General features: G+C 36.6%; 2 protein-coding genes, 1 non-coding gene and 1 pseudogene across 3 annotated transcripts in view; 3 read left to right on the top strand and 1 right to left on the bottom strand.

The window, feature by feature from the left end:
• The window catches only part of LOC114351877 (ribosomal protein S6 kinase alpha-5), a 58,798-nt gene extending 51,288 nt beyond the window's left edge, over positions 1-7,510 (top strand). Inside the window, exons 14-16 of the mRNA XM_028303227.1 lie at positions 3,678-3,780; positions 5,451-5,590; positions 6,261-7,510. Of these exons, the coding sequence (XP_028159028.1) occupies positions 3,678-3,780; positions 5,451-5,590; positions 6,261-7,223 (1,206 nt within the window). The 3' untranslated portion in view covers positions 7,224-7,510. The remainder of the gene's footprint in view (positions 1-3,677; positions 3,781-5,450; positions 5,591-6,260) is intronic.
• On the top strand, positions 1,529-1,601 carry TRNAA-GGC (transfer RNA alanine (anticodon GGC)). The gene has a single exon. It is a non-coding gene; the product is annotated as a tRNA-Ala (tRNA).
• A 5,217-nt stretch (positions 7,511-12,727) lies between the features above and the next one.
• The window catches only part of hppy (MAP4K3-like protein hppy), a 73,973-nt gene continuing 65,739 nt past the window's right edge, over positions 12,728-20,961 (top strand). The window contains exon 1 of the mRNA XM_028303216.1: positions 12,728-12,992. Within this exon, the coding sequence (XP_028159017.1) occupies positions 12,882-12,992 (111 nt within the window). The 5' untranslated portion in view covers positions 12,728-12,881. The remainder of the gene's footprint in view (positions 12,993-20,961) is intronic.
• On the bottom strand, positions 17,844-18,533 carry LOC114351851 (uncharacterized; annotated as a pseudogene).

The raw sequence follows: 20,961 nt of genomic DNA, 5'->3' as shown, positions 1-20,961 counted from the left end.
GCGTCGCAGCTGACTGGTGCGCAACTGTAGGTAAAGAGTCTTCTCTAACGGTTTTCTACAGGCTACACTTCGGAGAATGTGCGAAGGAATTATATAACCTAATTCCACCAGCCCCTTTCCATCACCGGGGAACCAGACGCAGGCTAGCGTACCATCCCTACATTGTCGACATTCCACCAGCTCGCACTAAGCGTTTCGACGATTCGTTTATAATGCGTACAGCTAGGGACTGGAATTCGTTGCCTGCTGCTGTATTTCCTGAACACTATAATCCGGGCGTTTTCAAGGCGAGAGTGAATAGGCACTTACAGGGCAGATATGTACCATCCTAGACTGCATCTCACTTAACACCAGGTGCGATTGCGGTCAAATACCTGCCTTGGCTGACATAAAAAAAAAAAAGTCATTATGGTTAGCTACATAGTCACGCAGCTGACGGTGGTAAGCCATTATTGTAAGCTATTTAGCGGATGCAGCTGACAGCGCCGCGGTGTTGAGCCATTATTGTCAGCAAATAGCTGATCAGTCATGCAGTTGACAGTGGTGAGCCATTATAGCTATCAGCTACATATTGCTGCAGCTTACGAAGTTGAGCCAATCTCGCCAGCGATATGGTGACGCAGCTGACGATGGAGAGCCATTATCGTCAGCTACATAATGACACAATTAGTGACAGGGTTCGAGGATATATATCAAGGGATATTATATCAAGCCGGTTTTAATGATATTCAACTTTAAAAATTTGTTACTGTATTTGTACTTTTTGACATAAGATTTTTATTTTTTTAGTTGATTTTGCCGGATTTAAAAGAAATTTTATGTTTTTGCTTTATTTGTTTGATTTTAAGTTTTAAAAACATTAAAAACATGTTTATATAACACTTTTGCAATAGTATTCATGAATAATACAATAAAATAATAGTATGGCTTTCATACAAAATTGATATATATCTGATATATATCATAAATATCCGATATTTTGATATTTATAATAAATATCGGATATTTTCGAACCCTGGTTAGTGATCAAACTGACAACGGTGAACTTTTTTCATCGGATACTTAAAGACGCAAATGAAGACAGTGAGCCTTTATCTTCAGCTATAAAATGATACAGCTGAGCACAGTAAGCCATTACCGTCAGCTACAGTCACGTAGCAAAAAAAAAATGCTAGAATGCTGCCAATCTCAAAAGTTATACTTACATCGAGGTATTACAACAATTTACCTATGACAACAACAAACATAATTTGAAAATTATAAATAACTTGAAAATATCGAACTGCCTAAGGTGGGTTAGGCAGTTCGATATTTTCAAGTTATTTATAATTTTCAAATTTGTTTGAGATGCGACTCTTAACGCTAAAAATTTAATAACTATGTAAAAGAGCTGTTTCATCTTAACTGACAGTTAAATATTTGCAATAATATTTCTGTTAGATGTAGGGTAGGTATACTTAACATTGATGAAGCAAACGCTGGCCGTAACAGCGTATTACACTTGAAAATTTCGACGGGTTCATCCAGTGTCTAAGTAGCTCAGTTGGAAGAGCAGTCGCCCGGCAAGCGGAAGGTCGTGGGTTCAATTCCCACCTTAGGCAGTTCGATATTTTCAAGTTATTTATAATTTTCAAATTAGTTTGAGATGCGACTCTTAACGCTAAAAATTAAATAACTAAACAACAAACATGTTTTAAAGACAGATTATTTTAGTTTACACATCTAATGTCATTGTCCGTTTCCAGAACATTCTCCTGACGAGTTCGCGTCTCAGTGAGGCTAAAGTGAAGGTGGTGGACTTCGGCTTCGCGCGTCGCGCGCCCGAGTGCGACGAGAGGCAGCGTATGATGACCCCATGTTTCAGGTAAGATCATCATCATGATCAAAGTCACTTAGTAGCCTCCACTGCTCCTGCAGTGAACATAAGCACATTTTAACATGTAACACCGATGTTAAGGTCCTAACGACTATTAGTAAAATAAAAATAGCGGACTGTATTAAAATAGGTGCTGTAACTCTCGCCAGCCTAATTTACAAGCAAATATATCCCCCCCCTCGATATTTACCTCGGTCTTTTTGTATGCAGTTTGACAAACTTTTGACGTTTGATATAGTTAAAATAAGACGATGCAATCCAGGGTTTAATTGAAAGAATCTTAGAACAATTTTATTGTAATAAATAATTGTTAGTCTCTCATATCGAGTCCTACCAAACCAAGTTATCACATATTTTTATCACTCACTGAAATTCTGTAGGTTCTCACAACAGGGCGCGTAAATTACTAGAGAAAACTTTGCTTGCTTTTGCTACCTAGGGGGAATGTGACGTTGGTTTGCTTATGTAATAAAAATAACCCCCAAAATAGTATTGTAGGTACTGATTGGAAATTGTTATTTCATATTTATTTAGCTATTTTCTTACACAGCTTACCGTACGCGGCGCCAGAGGTGGTGTCTCGCGCGCGGAGCTCGACCGCGCCGGGCTACGGGCCCGCCGTCGACCTGTGGAGTCTGGGCGTCATCTTCGTGAGTATTTGTTGATATTGACTCATATCTATGCCCTGAAAATCAATGCCCATTTAAAGTACTATCGGCAACAGTGTTAACTGCCCATTGCGTTTAGTCGGCCGTTTGGTGTAGTGGTTCGAAACGGACTACTATTCCGGAGGTAGCGGGTTCGATTCCCGCACAGTACAAACATTTGTGTGCATGAACATATTTGTTTGTATTGGACTGGGTGTTTTCTATGTATAATAAGTATGCATTTACAAAAAAAAAATATTTAAGTATGTTTATATCCGTTGTCTAGTACCCATAGTACAAGCTTTGCTTAGTTTGGGACTAGAAGCGCAGTGTAAAATGTCCAAGGATATTTATTTATTATTTATTGCCGGTCATGTCGTATCGTTCTATCGCAAAGAATCACCATTTGATGAGAGCGGAACGTACGGAAACGGATCCAACGGAAATGGATAGCTAATATGTGTGCTGTGGCCGTGTGTACCATAATCAAAAAGGGCTATAATAAAAGCCGACGATTATTTGAAAGATAAAATGTTTGGGATGTTATTTTCAAGACTGTAAACTCTTAAAAAAGAGGCTGACATAGTGACTCAGTTTCATCAGCACTGGCTTATTTATTGTCTCGAAACAGTGGTAGGGTTAATACTGGGACGTTTAAATCTGCTTTTCAAAAGCTTACGTGCAAAAATAAAATAAGTTTTGAGTTTTTCATGAGATGGGACATGCAATAAATAGACTAATGGCTCCATAAGAGTCGTAGAGATATTTCCAACCATCCCTCGACAGCATTCCCCCAAATAAGGGGAATTTTCGTATCATCTTCCCCTGATTGATTGATGTAGATGGAAAGAACAAAATGAATTTTCCTCCTAAATATTATTTAACTATTTTTTGCATCTTAAAATGTGACTAACAACGAAAGTTATAAAAAATTTTGGTCACCAATAAAACCCTGGTTGGATTTCATCCCTTTTCGTTGTGCACTTTGCAAAAAGAGCACCGTAAAATGCTCACTTTTCTACTCTTATTTTAAAGGCTAAGAGAAAACGTTTATGTATTTGTATAATATTAGTAGGTATAAAAAAGTCTGCGTCAAATCCTCGTGAGTTAGGTTTATTAGACCGCCAGTTATAATAACATAATATTCCCCTTAGTACTGCATGCTGTGCGGCAAGGCGCCGTTCCAGCCGGGCTGCAAGAAGGAGCCCGTCACCGTCTTCATGGACCGCATCCGCAGCGGCAGCTTCTCTATGGAAGGTGAGATCACCTGTATTCACTGTGTTATAGGTACTATCGCCAACAGTGTTAACTGCCCATTGAAAGTCATGTCATCTCGTTCTATCGCAAAGAATCGCCATTTGATTAGAGCGAGAGCAAAAACGGAAATGGATAGTTAACAGTGTGGGCGTGTGTAGTTGTACAGCCAGGCCTGTTCGTCTCCGCGAGTTTACGTCGAAAACAAAACAAGCACGATGGCCCACCTACAGGATTACTATTCGACAAGGCCTCACATACGAGCGAGCATTGACTCACGCACGCGTATTCTTGTGTATGATGGAAAAAAATAAAGAAAATGGTGTACTAACTGTGCAGTATTTAACTGCCTAAATAATAATAAAAACACAGAATGTACTTTTTTAAGTTGTCTAAAGACACTGAGAGGTAAATAAGTGGTTAATATTATTCATGATAATTCATGCTTAATCATGTATTTCCTCCGCCATTTTCCGCAATTTGGCACCTCACGTCACATCATTTTACCGAAGTCAGCCCTATAGCTTCGGCGCAGTGCCGATCACTGACGTTTGTCAACAAAATGGTGCTTGACTCTTGAGACAAGCTAATTACACCATATTGTTATTGAGCATACATTTTTTTAAACACCTTCGCGAAGTAAACCTTCTGTACGTAGTACTTATTGTTATCCTGTGGTACAGCGCTGAAAGTTAACTGAGTCAGTGCCTAAGGTATAAAGCCCGGTCCGTGAGCACGTAGAATTTTGTCCAATAACCCCTAGCTACCCATCCTTATCGCTCGCGCGTAATTATGTTGCTATCGCGCTCGCACACTCACTGCGGGCGCGCGTCGCACAGTCGCGACAGCAATATAATTACGCGCGAGCGATAAGGATGGGTAGCTAGGGGTCATTGGACAAAATTCTACGTGCTCAGAGACCAGACTATAGATCGTTTCATCCACGAAGACAGGCCCCACTAATTTTTGGTCGAGGAGCGCGGGGTGCTTTGATCCGAGCAATCCGAGCGTCATTATTGTAGTGTGCGTGTGCACTCATGGATCATTAAGTGCATTAACGGAAGAATGGTGGGGCGCGTCTTCGTGGATGAAACGATCTATACCACATCACGGGTATTTTTTATCCCACGGTGGGTCTAAAAATCTTTCCGAAAAGAGTCGCCGCGATATTGAGCCGTGTTCGTGGAAGCACAAATGATTTGAATTTGAATATACCATTGTATGTACCATTATATGTACCAGTAACGCGTCCTCTCACAGCGCCATGCATATAGAATCTGCCGAGACTTTAACAAGCTCACACCCGATATAGAGGAGGTGCCTGACATCTACAGCCTTACCCTAAACAAATTCAAAAAAGCTGTTAATGAATTGTTACTTAAATAATTCCTCTCTCATCTTTATTTCTTAGAGAATTATTGATTTAAATTTCATTATATTTATTAATAACTTATTTCCATTATTAATTAACATTAAATAATTATTTTTCTATTTATAATTTATGTATTATGTATATTGTTAACTCGAATTGTATGTTGTGTGCACTTGTTATTGGAGCTGCAACAAGTTTTACTGTATAACCTGCTTTAAAAGCTTTGTATGTTATGGTTGTATCCCTGTTTTGTGCACCAAATAAAATAAATAAATAAATAATAATGTATGTTTTCCGCCAGGCCCGCACTGGGAGCACGTGTCGCCGGACAGCAAGCGCCTGGTGTCCGAGCTTCTGTCCGTGGAGCCGGCGCGCCGCCCCAGCGCTGCCGAGCTGCTGCAAGCGCTGGGACACGCTGACGAAGCTAGCTTCCAGCTCGCTGTGAGTATACAGACATCATCATCATCAACATTTCAGCCACAGGACGTCCACCATTGAACATAGGCCTCTCAAATGATTTCCAGCATGCAGCGATATCTACAGCTTACTGCCATCCCCGGTCTAGAAGTCACGGGTATTTTTCATCTAGAAGTTACGGCTATCTTCCATCTAGAAGTACTAGAAGTCACGGCTATCTTCCATCTAGAAGTAATGACCATCTCCCATCTAGAAGTCATGACTATTTCCCATCTAGAAATCATTACCATTTTCCATATAGACGTTATGACCATCCCCATCTAGAAACCATGACTACCTTGTATCTGAAAATCATGAACATCTCCATCTAGAAGTCTTGACCATCTTGTATCTGGACTCGAAGTTATGACCATCTCCATCTAGAAGTCATAACTATCTCCCTTCTAGAAGTCATGATCATCTCCCATCTAGAAGTCACAACCACGCAACCATCACCCATTTTTAATCCGTCACTACCCCCTATTTAATATTCACCTTTCTTCAAAACTCATAAACCATCCCCTATCTTTGAGGTCCACTGCTAAATCAGCATCCACATACTACATAAAATATCGCCCATTTAGCAGCCTCATATTATAATGTCCTCTTTATTAGTTTCTATACAATGTTTTAATCAAAATATCTTCTTCCCCAGGACATGACCAAAGCGGATCTGTACAAGCGTCGCAGCAAGAACAAGCGGCCGCCCAGCACTGAGACGTCCGAAGAGTTACTCCACACTCTCGGTCAAATACGTTCTCATGCTAGTTCCATCGACCGCGACCTCGAGCTCATCAAGGCTCACACCCTCCCTACGCCCGCCGACGAACCGCCAGAACCTACCTTCAACGACGACGACATACCCTCAGTCAAACCAGTCGAGAAAACCTACGCGAAGTCCCGCTCCAAACTCGACGACTATATCTATATCGAATCCAGCCAGGGTTTAGACGAAACAGAAGTCGCGTTCCCGAAATCAACTCGCACCAAAAAGAGCAAAGAACGACAGTCCCCACCTAGGAAACGCAGAAAAATCGACGTCAGAGACGCGAAGAGAAATCAACTCAATATCAATGGCGATAGAGAACTTCGCAGCAAAACTGAGGAGAAGGTAGAACAACGCGTGTTGAGAAGCAAGAGCGCTAGTGAAAAAGAAAAAGACAAGAAGAGGCCCACTAAGGAATCAATAGAGAACGAAAAGACGGTCTCTCGTGTCACCCGCAAACGGAAGTACGAAGAGACCACCAAACCGGTTCTCAGAGAGAAGGGTCAAAACGGGCATTCCTCCAGGAAAAATAGCGTCGAACCCGAAGCGTCTACTAGGAAAATCGCTCGGGCGAAGAAAACAAAAGCACCCGTGCCCCAACTGAAACTGGACTTAGAACAAAACGTACGAATGACTCGCTCCCGACGGAGACGTCTCGAGATCAGTCTGTCTCCCTCTCAAGTGAAGAGCGTCGCACCTGCTTTCTCTTTCGAGTCCGACCGACGAGTGAACTCCGTCGAGAGCTCCCGGTCCGCTAAAGTCAACACCAAGAAGGCCCCGGCCCGTAAAACCAAAACCAAAGCTAAAAAAACACCCGTACGATCCACCCGCACCCGCGCCACTAGAAGGTGAAAAAATTAAACCAATCACGTTTCAAATCACGCCATCCGTTAACCTGAACGCGATAGTAGACTGTTTCTTCTAGTTTAAAATTCCAATATGGCGTCGTAACCTCAAATTCCAAATAACGAGACAGTGATGCAATAATGGACGCTTTGCTCACGATTAGAATAGCGAAATGAATAAAGATGATTATTTATTCGACAGAGTAAGTTTTATTGTGTAACGCGCGATCTAGCTCGCGTCTCGCGATAGACATGTTTTTATTTTTTAATCCTTTTATTTAATGTTACTATTAATTTTTAAGACACTTTTTCCCTTATTAATTACCATTAGAGTTAATTCTTTGACGTTGGTTATTATGTATTTTGAATAGATAGATAAATAGGCTAATAGAACCGGTGTGTCTGTCCACTCCATCTTTAGTCGTTGAAATTGATGTTAGAGCGAACACTTACAAACATCCTTCGGCCGTCGTCCGCTAGATGGCGCTCCTTAGGTGTCTGTCAAATGCACAAAAATTTTGAAAGTACCCTCGTGAACATTAACCATTATGTGTGTCGCTTAACTTCAAACTCGGATAAATCCACTTTACCCTGTTCGGAGATATTTAATAAAAAGTGTTTATAGGCTTATTTTCATGAATTAAANACGTCATCTTGTGAGCAAACGGACGACGCCCAACCAAATAGTTTTAATTGCAAAAGTTTTTCAACTGGAAACAACATTTTCCAGTTCAAAAACTAGGTCCATATTTTACAGATCTCTTTCAATAAATATGAATTTAGGTTGTTTGTGTGTGTATATTTGTTTGAAGTATAGCATAATAGGTTAAATTTGTAAATGTTTTGAATTAAAATAATGTAATATGGCAATGTTTACCTTCCACATAATTGCAAAAATAAAAAATATAAAAAAATCTTTATGAATGGTGAAAGTGCCAAAGCATGCTTGAATTTTATTGTTAAAATAGTATTGTAAAATCGATTATTAAATCTATCGGTTTCTTGATAACTTCCTAAATACTTTTTTCTAATCGTAATTACTTTTGCTGTAAGCGCTTTTACCAAATTTTGTTTTGATTGATATTTTTTCCATGTAAATAAAAATGTAATAGCATTTAGTACAAAATCGGTGGAAGAATTATTTATTATTATATTGAAGAAAATCTCAATTTTGAAACGTTCGGAGTGAGGAGACTTGGCACGGGCGTGTAGTTTCAACGCATGTTGTTGTTTTCATTCAAAGTTTAGGAATTGATGATTATAAAGGTGATTTTAGTGTACAATTAATCAAATACACTCGAAGAACCCAAAAAAAAAAACACCCAAAACAAAATAACGTGTTGACAAATCTTTACTGAAAAAATCGCCTTGAAGTAATGTACCTTGATTTAAAGGGCTAGCAATACAGTGTAACTAGTTAAAAATGTTTTTTCATATTTATATCGTCATAGTTTGATGTCTCATGTAATATAGATTGTTTTTAACTTAATAAATTCTATGATTAAATCGACATGTTCAATGTCGATATCGTAACAGCTCTCAGTCATGATTTTGGCAGTTTGTCACTATCTAGTCTTAAGTCTATAGCCCAATTAATTGTTGAATTTGTCATCAGATACAAAAATATTGATGCACCAATATCCATCAATATTGTTACAATGTAATCAGTTGTTATGGCATTATTTTGAGTTTCAGGTAGAAACAACAGACTGCGAAATGTTCCCAAATAGATATAAGACCTGTTTCAATTTGTTAAACATTATTGGGTTCAATTGTTTGGCAAAATATATAAAAATGTAATAAGTTTTTAAAGACGGAAATCAATTAAATTTATATGTGTAAGGTAGGAGGAAATTCTTCTGTTATGCCCGCAGATGTAATAGTAATAATTATATTTTGTATTCGTTACATGCAATGAGTATCTAACACCAACAGAGCGTTCGATTGTCGTGCGTATCTTTCGTTTGATGTAAGATTATCGCGGTGGTTGCTGCATGAGCGCTTTAGTTCAATATCAGTTCAATAGAATAGTGTGTGATGGCGGTGTCGCGTGTTGCCTCCCGCTCGCACTCCAACGAAGCAGAAGCAATCGTGAGAGGGACGCAACACTCGCCTCGCCGCGTGCCGAGGCGGACTCGCGTCCTTACATCGGAGATTGAGAATCTCCACGCTTCGCATAGTCTCACGTGCTACGTGATAAAGTTTGTAAAAGTGCACTTAAATGGATTGTACCAAAAGATTATATAATTTTATAATAAAGTGTTAGAGGTTTATGCGTCGGCGTTCAACAAATTTTGTAAGTTCAAGGCGCCGGCCGGAGATATTGGATTGTAATAAATATACCATTTTAACATTACATGCTTGTGTTATTATTTTTACAAAGATATCATATTTCGATTTTCCCTTAATAAATACACTTTACTATACACAACCATACACCACCACATCAAACAGTAATATACAGGATAAAAAAGGAAATAATAAGAAAATGAAAAAAAAGAGACAGCCACAAAATGTAACAAACTACACTGTAGAATACTGCGATTGCTAGCTAGATACAGTTCTCTCATAACCACGTTTTTTTGAGTAGTCTGGTTAAAAATTAGCTTAAGATGTTGTTTCAGAATGTCGGTCATCTCCATACCAAACTTCATCAAAATCTGTCCAGCCGTTCTCGATTCTTAAATGGTGTATACCACGACTTTGTGTATTTAGATACTAGCGAGTAGCGGCTCGCTCATTTTAAAATTATTTCGGTTAGGTATATTCTTAGATTAATAAAGCGGTATATTGAATAAAAAGTAACTGAATTTTATTCATCATCATCATCGTCATCGTCAATAATGAAGTAGGCAGGCATCACACTAAGGCAAGGTCGCAGGATGCTTTTGGGTGATGGGTGATTCGGTGCAGGAACGGTCGTTGTGGGAAACAAGTGGGAATCTGTTGTCCTAAAAAAAATTACGCGTATTTTTTTTATGTATTTCCTAAAATATGAATTTTTAGCGTAATCACAGCTGGAATCAGTAAGCTGTATAGTAATTTGTATCTTTGCCTTTTACTTCACCAAAGTAATACATGATCTTTGTCTATGGCATGACCAGATGGACCAGCCATAGACATTTAGTCACAGATAAGGATAGATGCAGCATGTGTCAAAAATTGTATGAAGCCGAGCGTGCCACTTTTTAAACGTCATTAGTGTCATTTTAGCGAATTTTAGTGATTGCCGCAACGTAATAGTAATCGTATCATCGTACTGCATTTGCAAAGTCATCGAATGATATCGTGTGACTCGATTCGAAAATTAATTAATTCCGATAAAACTGATAATTTGTTAAATACAAAACCAAAAACGTCTTTATTTACCCTTTTAAAATAAATTAATTCTTACGAATCGTCAAATCTCGTTATTTTTTTTACCCTACCAGCGTTTCAAGACATAAAGGACAATGACCAAAAGTGGTCCAAATGTCCACCACCAATGAGACCTATATTGGCTTATAGTCCATTAAATAGAGATTAACTTTCAGTATGGGACGAAAAAAAAATAAGCTGTCAGTAAAAAGTTATGACTGTTTAAAAAGTTGTAGTAGTTTACGTGCTAATCTCAGGAACTAGGTCCGATGTGAAAAATTCTTTTTGTTATAGATAATCAAGGATGGGTTTAGAATAAATAACATCACCCTACAACCAATAGGGGCGGAACAGTAAAGACAAATGTTGTAAAAATGGGAAATATTATTCAAACAATTTTCACGCGTACAAAGTCGTAGGCACAGCTAGTATAATATTTAATAAAATTCATCTATAACCCCGCGCCACATGCGACATTACATAACATGCGTAGAATAGTCCAAAATGTGCAATGGATAGAATGATAATCAAGAACATTTTTCGGATGAAAAGGTAAAAAACAGACTTTTCATTCAGTCATAACTTTTTACTGACAGCATATTTTTGATTGCGGTTTGGCTATAATGAATCAGTATTTAGAAGACTATTTTACTACATAGGTCTCGTTAGTGGTGGACATTTGGACCACACTCCATACATTTTTGGTCATTGTCCTTTGTCAAGTGCATGAATACATGCATCAGTGTGTGTCTTATTGTTATCNAAAGATATGATATTTCGATTTACCCTTAAATACACTTTACTATACACAACCATACACCACCACATCAAACAGTAATAACATAAACAGGATAAGAAAGAAATAATTAAGAAAAAGAAAAAAGAGAGACAAAATGTATTTTTTTAACAACATTGTAGAATACTGCAGACCCAGTTATACAGTTCTCTGCTTTCCCTTTTTGAGTAGTCTGGTTAAAAATTAGCTTAGATGTTGTTTCAGAATGTCAGTCATCTCCATACCAAACTTCATTAAAATCTGTCCAGCCGTTTTTGAATCTTAATAATGGTATAACCATAGAATAATAATAAGTATAACTACCTACCACCACCACTGTTTTAATAGATACTAGCGGCTCGCCCATTTTAAGATTATTTCGGTTAGGTATATTGAATAAAAAATAACTGAACTTTAATCATCATCATCATCTTCATCTTCAATAATGAAGTAGGTAAGGCAAGGACGCGGGAAGCCGTGCGGGAAGCTTCTGTGTGAGTCGCTGCAGAAACTGTCGTTGTGGGAATCTGTTTTCCTAGAGAAAAAAATACGCGTAATTTTTTTGTATTTCCCAAATTATGAATTTTTAGCGTAATCACAGCTGTAATCAGTAAGCTGTATAGTAATTTGTATCTTTGGCTTTTACTTCACCAAAGTAATACATGATCTTTGTCTATGGCATGACCAGATGGACCAGCCATAGACATTTAGTGATACCACTTTTGGGTACAAAAATAAAAATAGTACATTTTATGAGCACTATCAGAATTAAAATTAAGTAAGTTCATTTTTATAAAAAATTGAAATAATTTAGCCAGAGTCTAGTACTTATTCCTCTTTTATCTGTTGGATTGAAATTGCGGGTTAATAACTGACTAGGTAATCAAATGAATCGTTTAGATTTAATCATTTTTGAGAGATTATATTATTATTTTATTATTCTATTTTGTTATTCACAGGTGATTTTATTTATTATTGATAATTATTTAAAGTTGCGTTTCTTTCTATACTCAAAATTTTGCTTATTTTATATTAATCTAGTCCAGTAAGATTGATAAAAGTGCACGTTATAATTACAGTGTTTTACCAAGTCTTATTTGAATTTTCGTATTGTTTCATAATAAAACTAAATTATAAAATAATATTATGTCTGTCAACTTGAAATTGGGAACTCCGTCAGTTTATAAATAACTCGTGAGATTGTAAATTGTAAACTAACAGTAGGTCTTGTTAGGTTAGATGTTATGTTAGTTACATGTTTGTAATCTAACTACGTCAAATTATAATCTAACGGAATTCACATTTTTACGGTGACATATCCATTAATTTGTTGAAATACTACACATTTAGTACAACTAAACTCTAGTTAATGGCAACACCAAAAATGGCACTGTGGCAGACGTCAGGCGGGGAGATGTCGAGTCTTGTCTTGTGTTGAAAAAATAATTAATTTGTCGACGTTATGTGTTAATAATTATGTGAATAATGAGATGAAAGTGTAAATAAATGTTAGATTAGTGTTCGCTAGTGATTATGGCGCATAGTGGTGGTGTTTTGAGTTCAGATATATCGCGTAGAAACCCTCAAGATGAGTATGAACTCATTCAGAGAATCGGATCTGGGACCTATGGCGATGTGTACAAGGTAGGAGGCCTTTCTAGAGCTTATTTTTTCTCTCATTATTAGGTAGTTAATACCGCGCGACGATGAATCACTCTCTCGCGTGAGTGGCACAGGTTTCTTGGTCCATTGAGTTGTGTTAATACAATGTCAGTTTCTACTGTCGCAGTTGAATATTTGTAATAAAATCAGATTTGGTGTTATCGTTATTCGCTTGAGATATATTTTCGATAAAGTACACGTGTGTGCAGCGGCCTTGATCGTGTGGTTGTGTCGATTTCAAATTGGCTACACCCATCCCAGCTGCATCCACCTTATTGCTTTGTCTTATAAAAATTATCATCAATTTATACTTCTCTCTGCATTAAAACTGTTTAAAGTGTTTATAAACACATTCTTATGAACCAAAATTCATTATATTATTTCATTATATTATATTATTGTTAATTTTTTTTTAACCAAAATGTAATAAAATCCAAAACACTTCACAACTATTTCAAATTTCTGCCACTTTGTATTCATTAATTCAACAAAGTTAAAGTTTTAAATTGAAAATGTAAATATTTCAATTGGCAATTGATGTAATGCAATGAATATGTATGAGTATGCAAGAGCTAGTCAATTAACTGTAATAGTAAAGATTGTTACACAGCATGCTAAGTAATGAATTTAAGGCTCTATTGGTAATTTTAACTACATATTCACTTTCACTAATTTCTAGAGATGCACCGAATGTTCGGTTGAATATTCGTATTCGGTACATTCGGCATATTTTTTTCATGTTCGTATTCGGCCGAATGTTCGGTTGAATTGCCGAATAATTACCGAATATTAAAAGCATTGTTAACAATTAAAAAAATAATATTTAACTAAACAGTTTGGTTAACTAATTACTAAATAAGTGTGGTTTATAGCGAAAGTATTTTATAGTTTTTGAAAATGAACCAGACACTACTTGTACCAATTATTTATTGTGAAATAAAAAGATAAATTTAATTTTTATGAAATTTAAAAATTTAAGGACACTGCCAAAACTGATTTGAGTAACAAACAACTATTTTCAGAAAATTTTTTTTAGAATAGTTGTAATGTAATAACTACTATCTTAAGGAACCAACACAAGTATTCAAATATGTTTATAAAATCAAATAAGTTTTTTTAAATAAATATCTATCTAGGAATGTAGGTATGCTAGTGAATGGTGAACTAGGAATTGTTATAACTATTTGTAGTTTTAATTCAATGTAAGTCGAATAAAATTCTTTAAAATCAACAATAAACAAATTATATCACCCGTTCACAAATGAAATTAAAAAACAAATTTATAGAAACTTTAAGAGTCAACATTAGTTGGTAATTTAAGTTTTAATCAAATTTGAACCGAATGATTCGGCCGAATATTCGGTTCGGTACATTTTGAACTGAATATTCGGCCGAACATTCGTATTCGGTTTAATCTACATTCGGTGCATCTCTACTAATTTCTGTTTTATATTGTTTGTGGAACTTCCTGATAAACATATCAGCTGTTAACTTACTTTTTATCAATATTGTTGAATTAATTTTTGCATTTCTCTATCCTTTTCTATATTTTATATTGGGGAAGTCACTCTGTGGGTCGTAGTATCCAAAATGTGGCCATAAACCACGCAAGATGAAGAAACCAGACTTATTTAAGCAATTTCTCCTGCCTAGAATTTTTATAATATTCTATGTAAATTGAATATTGTGGTTCTTCTAGTTCTCAATAATGTACAGTTTGCTTAGATACACTATAATCTCTAATTTATTTTACTTGATCTGACCATTGTTGTTGTAGGTACCTACTAAAGTAGATGATAATACAAAAAAATATTTTTTATCATTGTTTGTTTACATTTCATAAAATAATTTACCATTGAAATATTAACAATGAAACCAAAATGGTGTAACATTAACCTGTCATTGTGGTTACGTTAGCCGTTAAAATGAAGAAACCCACCGTGATTATGACTCACACTGAATCATCAAATTGTCTTCTAACATTTAGCTGTTGGTTTCCCCTTGATGATTGTATTTGAAACGTTAGAAAATGGAGGTAAATGTGTAATACAGAAGCTTTAAATTTTAAATTTGGTTAGGAAATGAAACTGAACTCTGTTGAATACCTAATATTAGTATTACAATTAATTAACTCTACGATATAAAGGTTAAATTGATGATAGTGTGATATCTGGACGTAATAATAGGATTCTGATATTTCTGGTAATTCCTTAATTGATAAAAAAAACTTACAATTAACAAATAAAAAGTTACAATTAAAATTACATTAACAAACAACTGCTTCAGGTGAGACTTGAATTCAGTACTTAGTTTGAGCTCTGCTTCGAAATAAAAATCATTTTTTTAAAGATAATCCTCTGTATGTTTAACTAAACTCAAAAAGGTAATTTATTGTTTTAAACTTTCATGGTCACTAACAAAATGATTATTACTGACGGGATTGCAACAGTGCCGAAATATCGGTCGGAATATTAAAATTAAGGTAGGTAGGTACATAGTAGCAATCAAGTAGGTACTATGTTGTATTTGAAGTTGTAATACCCAGATAAAAATATTGACAATAATATCTGGCGTCAGATGAGCATGAGTACACAATCCAGTAATCATTCGTTCCCACTATCACACCTATTGTTTAGCCCCAAAACTAAGCCGAGCTTGTACATAATAACAGTAACTAGATAATGCATAGTTATTAAAATTTCTAGCGTCAAGACATTGTCCCAAATTTCCCTGCATCATTGTCTATTTTTGTTAATTATCAGTTAAATGGGCCATGATAGTGTTGCTCGAATGTTGGGTACTTCCTCTAACATGGACAATGGGCGCAGGCGCATTGTTTCAACCGTGAGTGCTTGCGTTATGTCATCAAGGTCGGTTCGGTTTTGTGTTAATCCAAGTGATGAAGATTGCATGACTTTTTAATGGTCTCGTTGATAACAAAGGATGGACATGTGGATATTTTCTTTTACTGGGTAAGACGTAGTTTTTTTATAACTTTATCTGTATGTTACTTTAACAGTAATGTTAGTTAAGTACCAATATTGCCAAAAATGAAAATTTTAAGTGGGCTTAATTTTGAGTAAGGTAATTTGCAATTTTGCGAATATTTTATTAATTTTTCGCCTATATTAAAAGTAATATAGTTTCAGAAAGAAGAATATTGTACTATAATAGTAATTTTATTGACCCAATTACTTTTTTCTTTATAAATATGCAATGCTAATAAAAAAGTTCCAACATTTGTTTTTACTTAGAGACAGTATCAGAATGAAATCTAAAATAAGTACATACCTAGTTCATCCAAAACCGTGGTTTTCCATTAAAGTAGTGTTCTTCGCCTATAAAATTCCTAGTTTCAAATTAACAAGTTGCAATTAGAGTACGATTTGCAGCCCATTTAATGTTCGGTTTGTTTTTGTTCTACCCGATCGCTATCGTCACCTTGTGTCACCGGGCCGTAACGATATAGTGTTTTAGAGGAAACACTAGTTATAAAATAACACTGATTGCGATATTAATGATAAAAATGAAAAGATAACTCAGCCTATGCAGTAAACAGGTTTTCTTAAGTTTTTTACTTTATAGTCAAGCGTCTAAAGCAGTAAATTTTGCTATCTCTACAGAAATACAGTGTGAGTCACGTTAAAGTGTACATATGAAAATAGATGAAACTAGACCTATTTTTATCGACAAAAAAGAGGTCAAAAAATTTTTGAGATTTTTTTAAAATTTTTTATAGAATTTTTTTTCTTCCAATTACTTATTGTAAAGAAAACGTAATAACTTTTAAACTAAGCGGTATATCCTGATAAAATAAAAACAGTAATAATGCTAAATAACAGGCAATACTAAAACAATACAAAAAATACACAAAAAATGCCAACAAATAATAAAAAATGATGCTTTTTGAAAAAAATTGCTTAAAAATTCGTATTTTTTTGGTTATTTGATAAATTTCTCCAAAAAATGCCCCTATAACAGATGGTTTTTATTACTTTTTATTATTCTCTATTGTATTACTTTTGTAAAACTAAAAATCACATGTCTCTATCCCTATCACAACATTTGCTATGATCGTTTGAACAAAGGCCTGCCACCACATTTTTCTCCGCTACAGGTAGAGACAATTTTAATTTTAACTCAAATGCTTATTTTACTTCGAAATCTTTTGTTTTTATTTAAAATCTAACTTGTCTCTATCAAAATTACAAATCTAGAGTCACTTTCAGTTCCGTTGTTAACGAAGCGTTGAATGGCGCGCCCGGAGAGGCTTAGTTCAAACGATCATTGCAAACGTTGTGATAGGGATAGAGACATGCAATTTTTGGTTTTACAAAAGTAATACGATAGAGAATAATAAAAAGTAATAAAAACTACCTGTTATAGGGGCATTTTTTGGAGAAATTTATCAAATAACCAAAAAAATACGAATTTTTAAGCAGATTTTTTTCAAAAAGTATCATTTTTTATTATTTGTTGGCATTTTCTAGGTATTTCATGTATTTTTTTAGTTCGTTCGTTCGTTCGTTTCAGCCAAATGACGTCCACTGCTGGACAAAGGCCTCCCCCAAGGTTTTCCACAATGAACGGTCCTGCGCTGCCCGCATCCAGGCTCTTCCCGCGACCTTTACCAGATCGTCAGTCCACCTAGTAGGAGGCCTGCCCACGCTACGTTTTCCAGCCCGTGGTCGCCACTCGAGAACTTTCCTGCCCCAACGGCCATCGTCTCTACGAGCTATGTGCCCCGCCCACTGCCACTTGATTTTAGCAATTCTGCGAGCTATGTCGGTTACTTTGGTTCTCCTACGGATCTCCTCATTTCTGATNTGCTTCTTCGTCGACAAGATGAAGTCTATCTCATTTTTTGTAGCGCCATTGGGATGCAGCCATGTCCACTTTCGCTGTTTTGGCTTTCTGAAGAAGGAGTTCATCATAAAGAGGCCCTCCCTCTCCATAAAGCCAGCCAGCAGTTGGCCACGTGCGTTCCTCTCTCCGTACCCAAATTGCCCCACTTTCGGCTCATTATCGCTTCGTTTACCTAGCTTCGCGTTGAAGTCCCCCATCACAACCGTAAAATGGGACCGGGAGCCATGTATGGCTCTGGAAATATCCTCATACATGGTCTCCACTTCGTCGTCGGGGTGTTCCGTGGTCGGTGCGTATACCTGTATGACCTTCAGCGAATACCGTTTGGTGATTCTGAGTATCAGGTACACTACCCTCGCCGAAACACTCTCGATCTGGACCACGTTGTTGACAAGGGACTTGTGGACGATAAACCCGACACCACCCTGGGACTGCTGGTCGCCCTCCCGGAAATAGAGCAGGTTTCCGGATTTAAGAATTATGGTGTCCTCCCCCTCTCTTCGGACTTCACATAATCCTACGATATCCCACCGTAGCCTGCTCAACTCTTCCTCGAGTTCCATTAGCTTCACGTCTGTACGCAGTGTGCGAGCGTTATAGGTTGCCAGGGCCAGAGGTCGTCGGTGTTGGTAGCCTGGCATCCCCCGGGGATTCTTCGCACCCCTATTTTTTTAGTATCGCCTGTTATTTAGCATTATTACTGTTTTCATTTTATCAGGATATACCGATTAGTTTAAAAGTTATTACGTTTTCTTTACAATAAGTAATTGGAAGAAAAAAAATTCTATAAAAAATTTAAAAAAAATCTCAAAAATTTTTTGACCTCTTTTTTATCGATAAAAATAGGTCTAGTTTCACATATTTTCATATGTACACTTTAACGTGACTCACACTGTATAAAAAGATTTTTTTCCAAAATACAGAGGGTACAGTCAGCGTCAGTTCGTGACACCCTTGAGCACCCTACAGCACAACTTTGTTCCAATAATTGTAACAAAGACGTGTTGAGAACTTTTTGGCTACTTAGGGTGTCACGACGAACTATTTGACGCTGACTGTACTCTTAGAAGACCTAACCGTTTGCCCTTTTAAGTGATATTGATTAAAGAATTAGGGTTTATTAATTCATCACCTTCACGTTTTTGACGCCAAAAACATCTGTATCTACACACAAGATTCATCAAAATTGGTTCAGCAGTTTTGATACAGAAACATAACAGTTTATGTAAATATTAGATTTGCATCAGCCCATATCAACCTTCCGCATATTGTGCGTCCAGTTATAAGCAGATTGCTTGATATTCATTGGCATTGAACTAAATGTAATACACTGTACATCATACTATACAGTTTTGTCGTAAAATAGCATCTATTTCTACCGAATAGAGTGCTATATGGTAGCTTGATATGCTACCACTGCACACACCTGGGTTTTCCGTGTCAAAATCCCGTATAAACTATTGCTAGCGTGAATTTCGGCTTTGTCCGGAATCCCACAGTTTCTTCCTACTTATGGCGAATGACGGAGCACCGCACCGGGGTCTTTTTAGTGGGTATGCTTTTGTCCTTCTGACTTTTTTTCCCCGAAAAAGGATGCTATATTATGCTAAGATGATATAACGTTGCAAAATTGCATCAAAATCTGTCAAGTAGTTTTGGGGCGAAGAAGTAAACATATTTAATATCGACCACAGAATCATACAGAACTGATCGAAGATAGTACAGTCAGCATCAAATAGTTCGTGATACCCAAAGTGGCCAAAAAGTAGACAACACAACCTTATTCCAATTGTAACAAAGACGTGCGAACATTTTGGCTACTTTAGGCGTCACAAAATATTTGACGCTGACTGTACCTATACGTTTTCTGGCAATGTCAGTCATATTAATTTGTTTATTTATTTATTTTTGTACCTATAGTATATTAAAATTTAATCTACACGAACAAAGTCGCAAGAATATAACTAAAATAAATAAAACTACTTATTAATAGCAAAACAATGGACTTTAATGGCCTTCAGTATCGATAAGTTTATAATAAATAAATGCCTTGAGTGCAATACAATGTGAAATAAAAACATCGAATGTCACGTGATGTAGCGAAACGAATTGATAGGGTACGATAGATATTTTATAAACAATATATGTAAATGTTTTGTTCTAGCTGACTAGATTGAGAACAAGTGGTTTTAGTTTTGTCTTTTTCTGTAGTGAAATATTCTAGTCTAAACTCCATTATTCGGACAGTTAAAAGGACTTAACATATTTTAAACTAAGATTGGTCTAATTTAACCCTCATATTTTATTTTTAGCAACATCTTTTTCACTTCCTCTCAGCGCCATTGATATGTTGTCCCGGAAAGGCGGTAGAGCAAGCTATATTTGGGACGTGTAATATTGCTCTGAAAAGGGCCTTTAATAGTTCGTTCGTTCGTTTCAGCCGAAAGACGTCCACTGCTGGACAAAGGCCTCCCCCAAGGATTTCCACAAAGACCGGTCCTGTGCCGCTTGCATCCAGGCACATATGCAAAAAGGTGCCTGCCTGCCTTTACTAGTAAAGATTTTAATTTGGATTTGTATCTCACCAGGCCCCTCTTTTCCACTGGACACTCTGGGCACGTGGAAAAGAGGGCCCAGGGCCCTGCGATCGAGGAAGCCCCCCCCGTCTGTTCTCATAAAAGATCTTTCTCCAGATGAGAAGGGCTCCCTTTATCCTTATGTGCCCCTAGCAGGTTAAAGACGGCCCTGTCTGAGTCACGTCCTTATTTGTCGGGGAAAATGCATAAAATTGCATACCTACCCTGCGGGGATAGGATAGGTTATGTGGGACTCACCAGAATAATGCGTGCTTACTAACGTAACCTATAGTATTTGTTTACTTGTATTTTGTTATTGTAAATGACTGTAACCTGTATGAGTACTTTTGAATAATTAATCAAATAAAACCTGTCTCATTTTTCGAGACAATAATCATAGAAAGCAGTGTAGAAACCTGTCACTGTTTTCAGTCTCTTTTCAATAACTTTAGTTCAATTAAATTTACAGTTTCAAACATACATTTTCACGTAATTTTCTCTATTATTGA

The sequence above is a fragment of the Ostrinia furnacalis genome, unplaced genomic scaffold, assembly GCF_004193835.3.
Source record: "Ostrinia furnacalis isolate ACB-3 unplaced genomic scaffold, ASM419383v2 OfSCF0093, whole genome shotgun sequence".
Classification (NCBI taxonomy): domain Eukaryota; kingdom Metazoa; phylum Arthropoda; class Insecta; order Lepidoptera; family Crambidae; genus Ostrinia; species Ostrinia furnacalis.
This window is presented reverse-complemented; position numbering and strand designations above follow the sequence as displayed.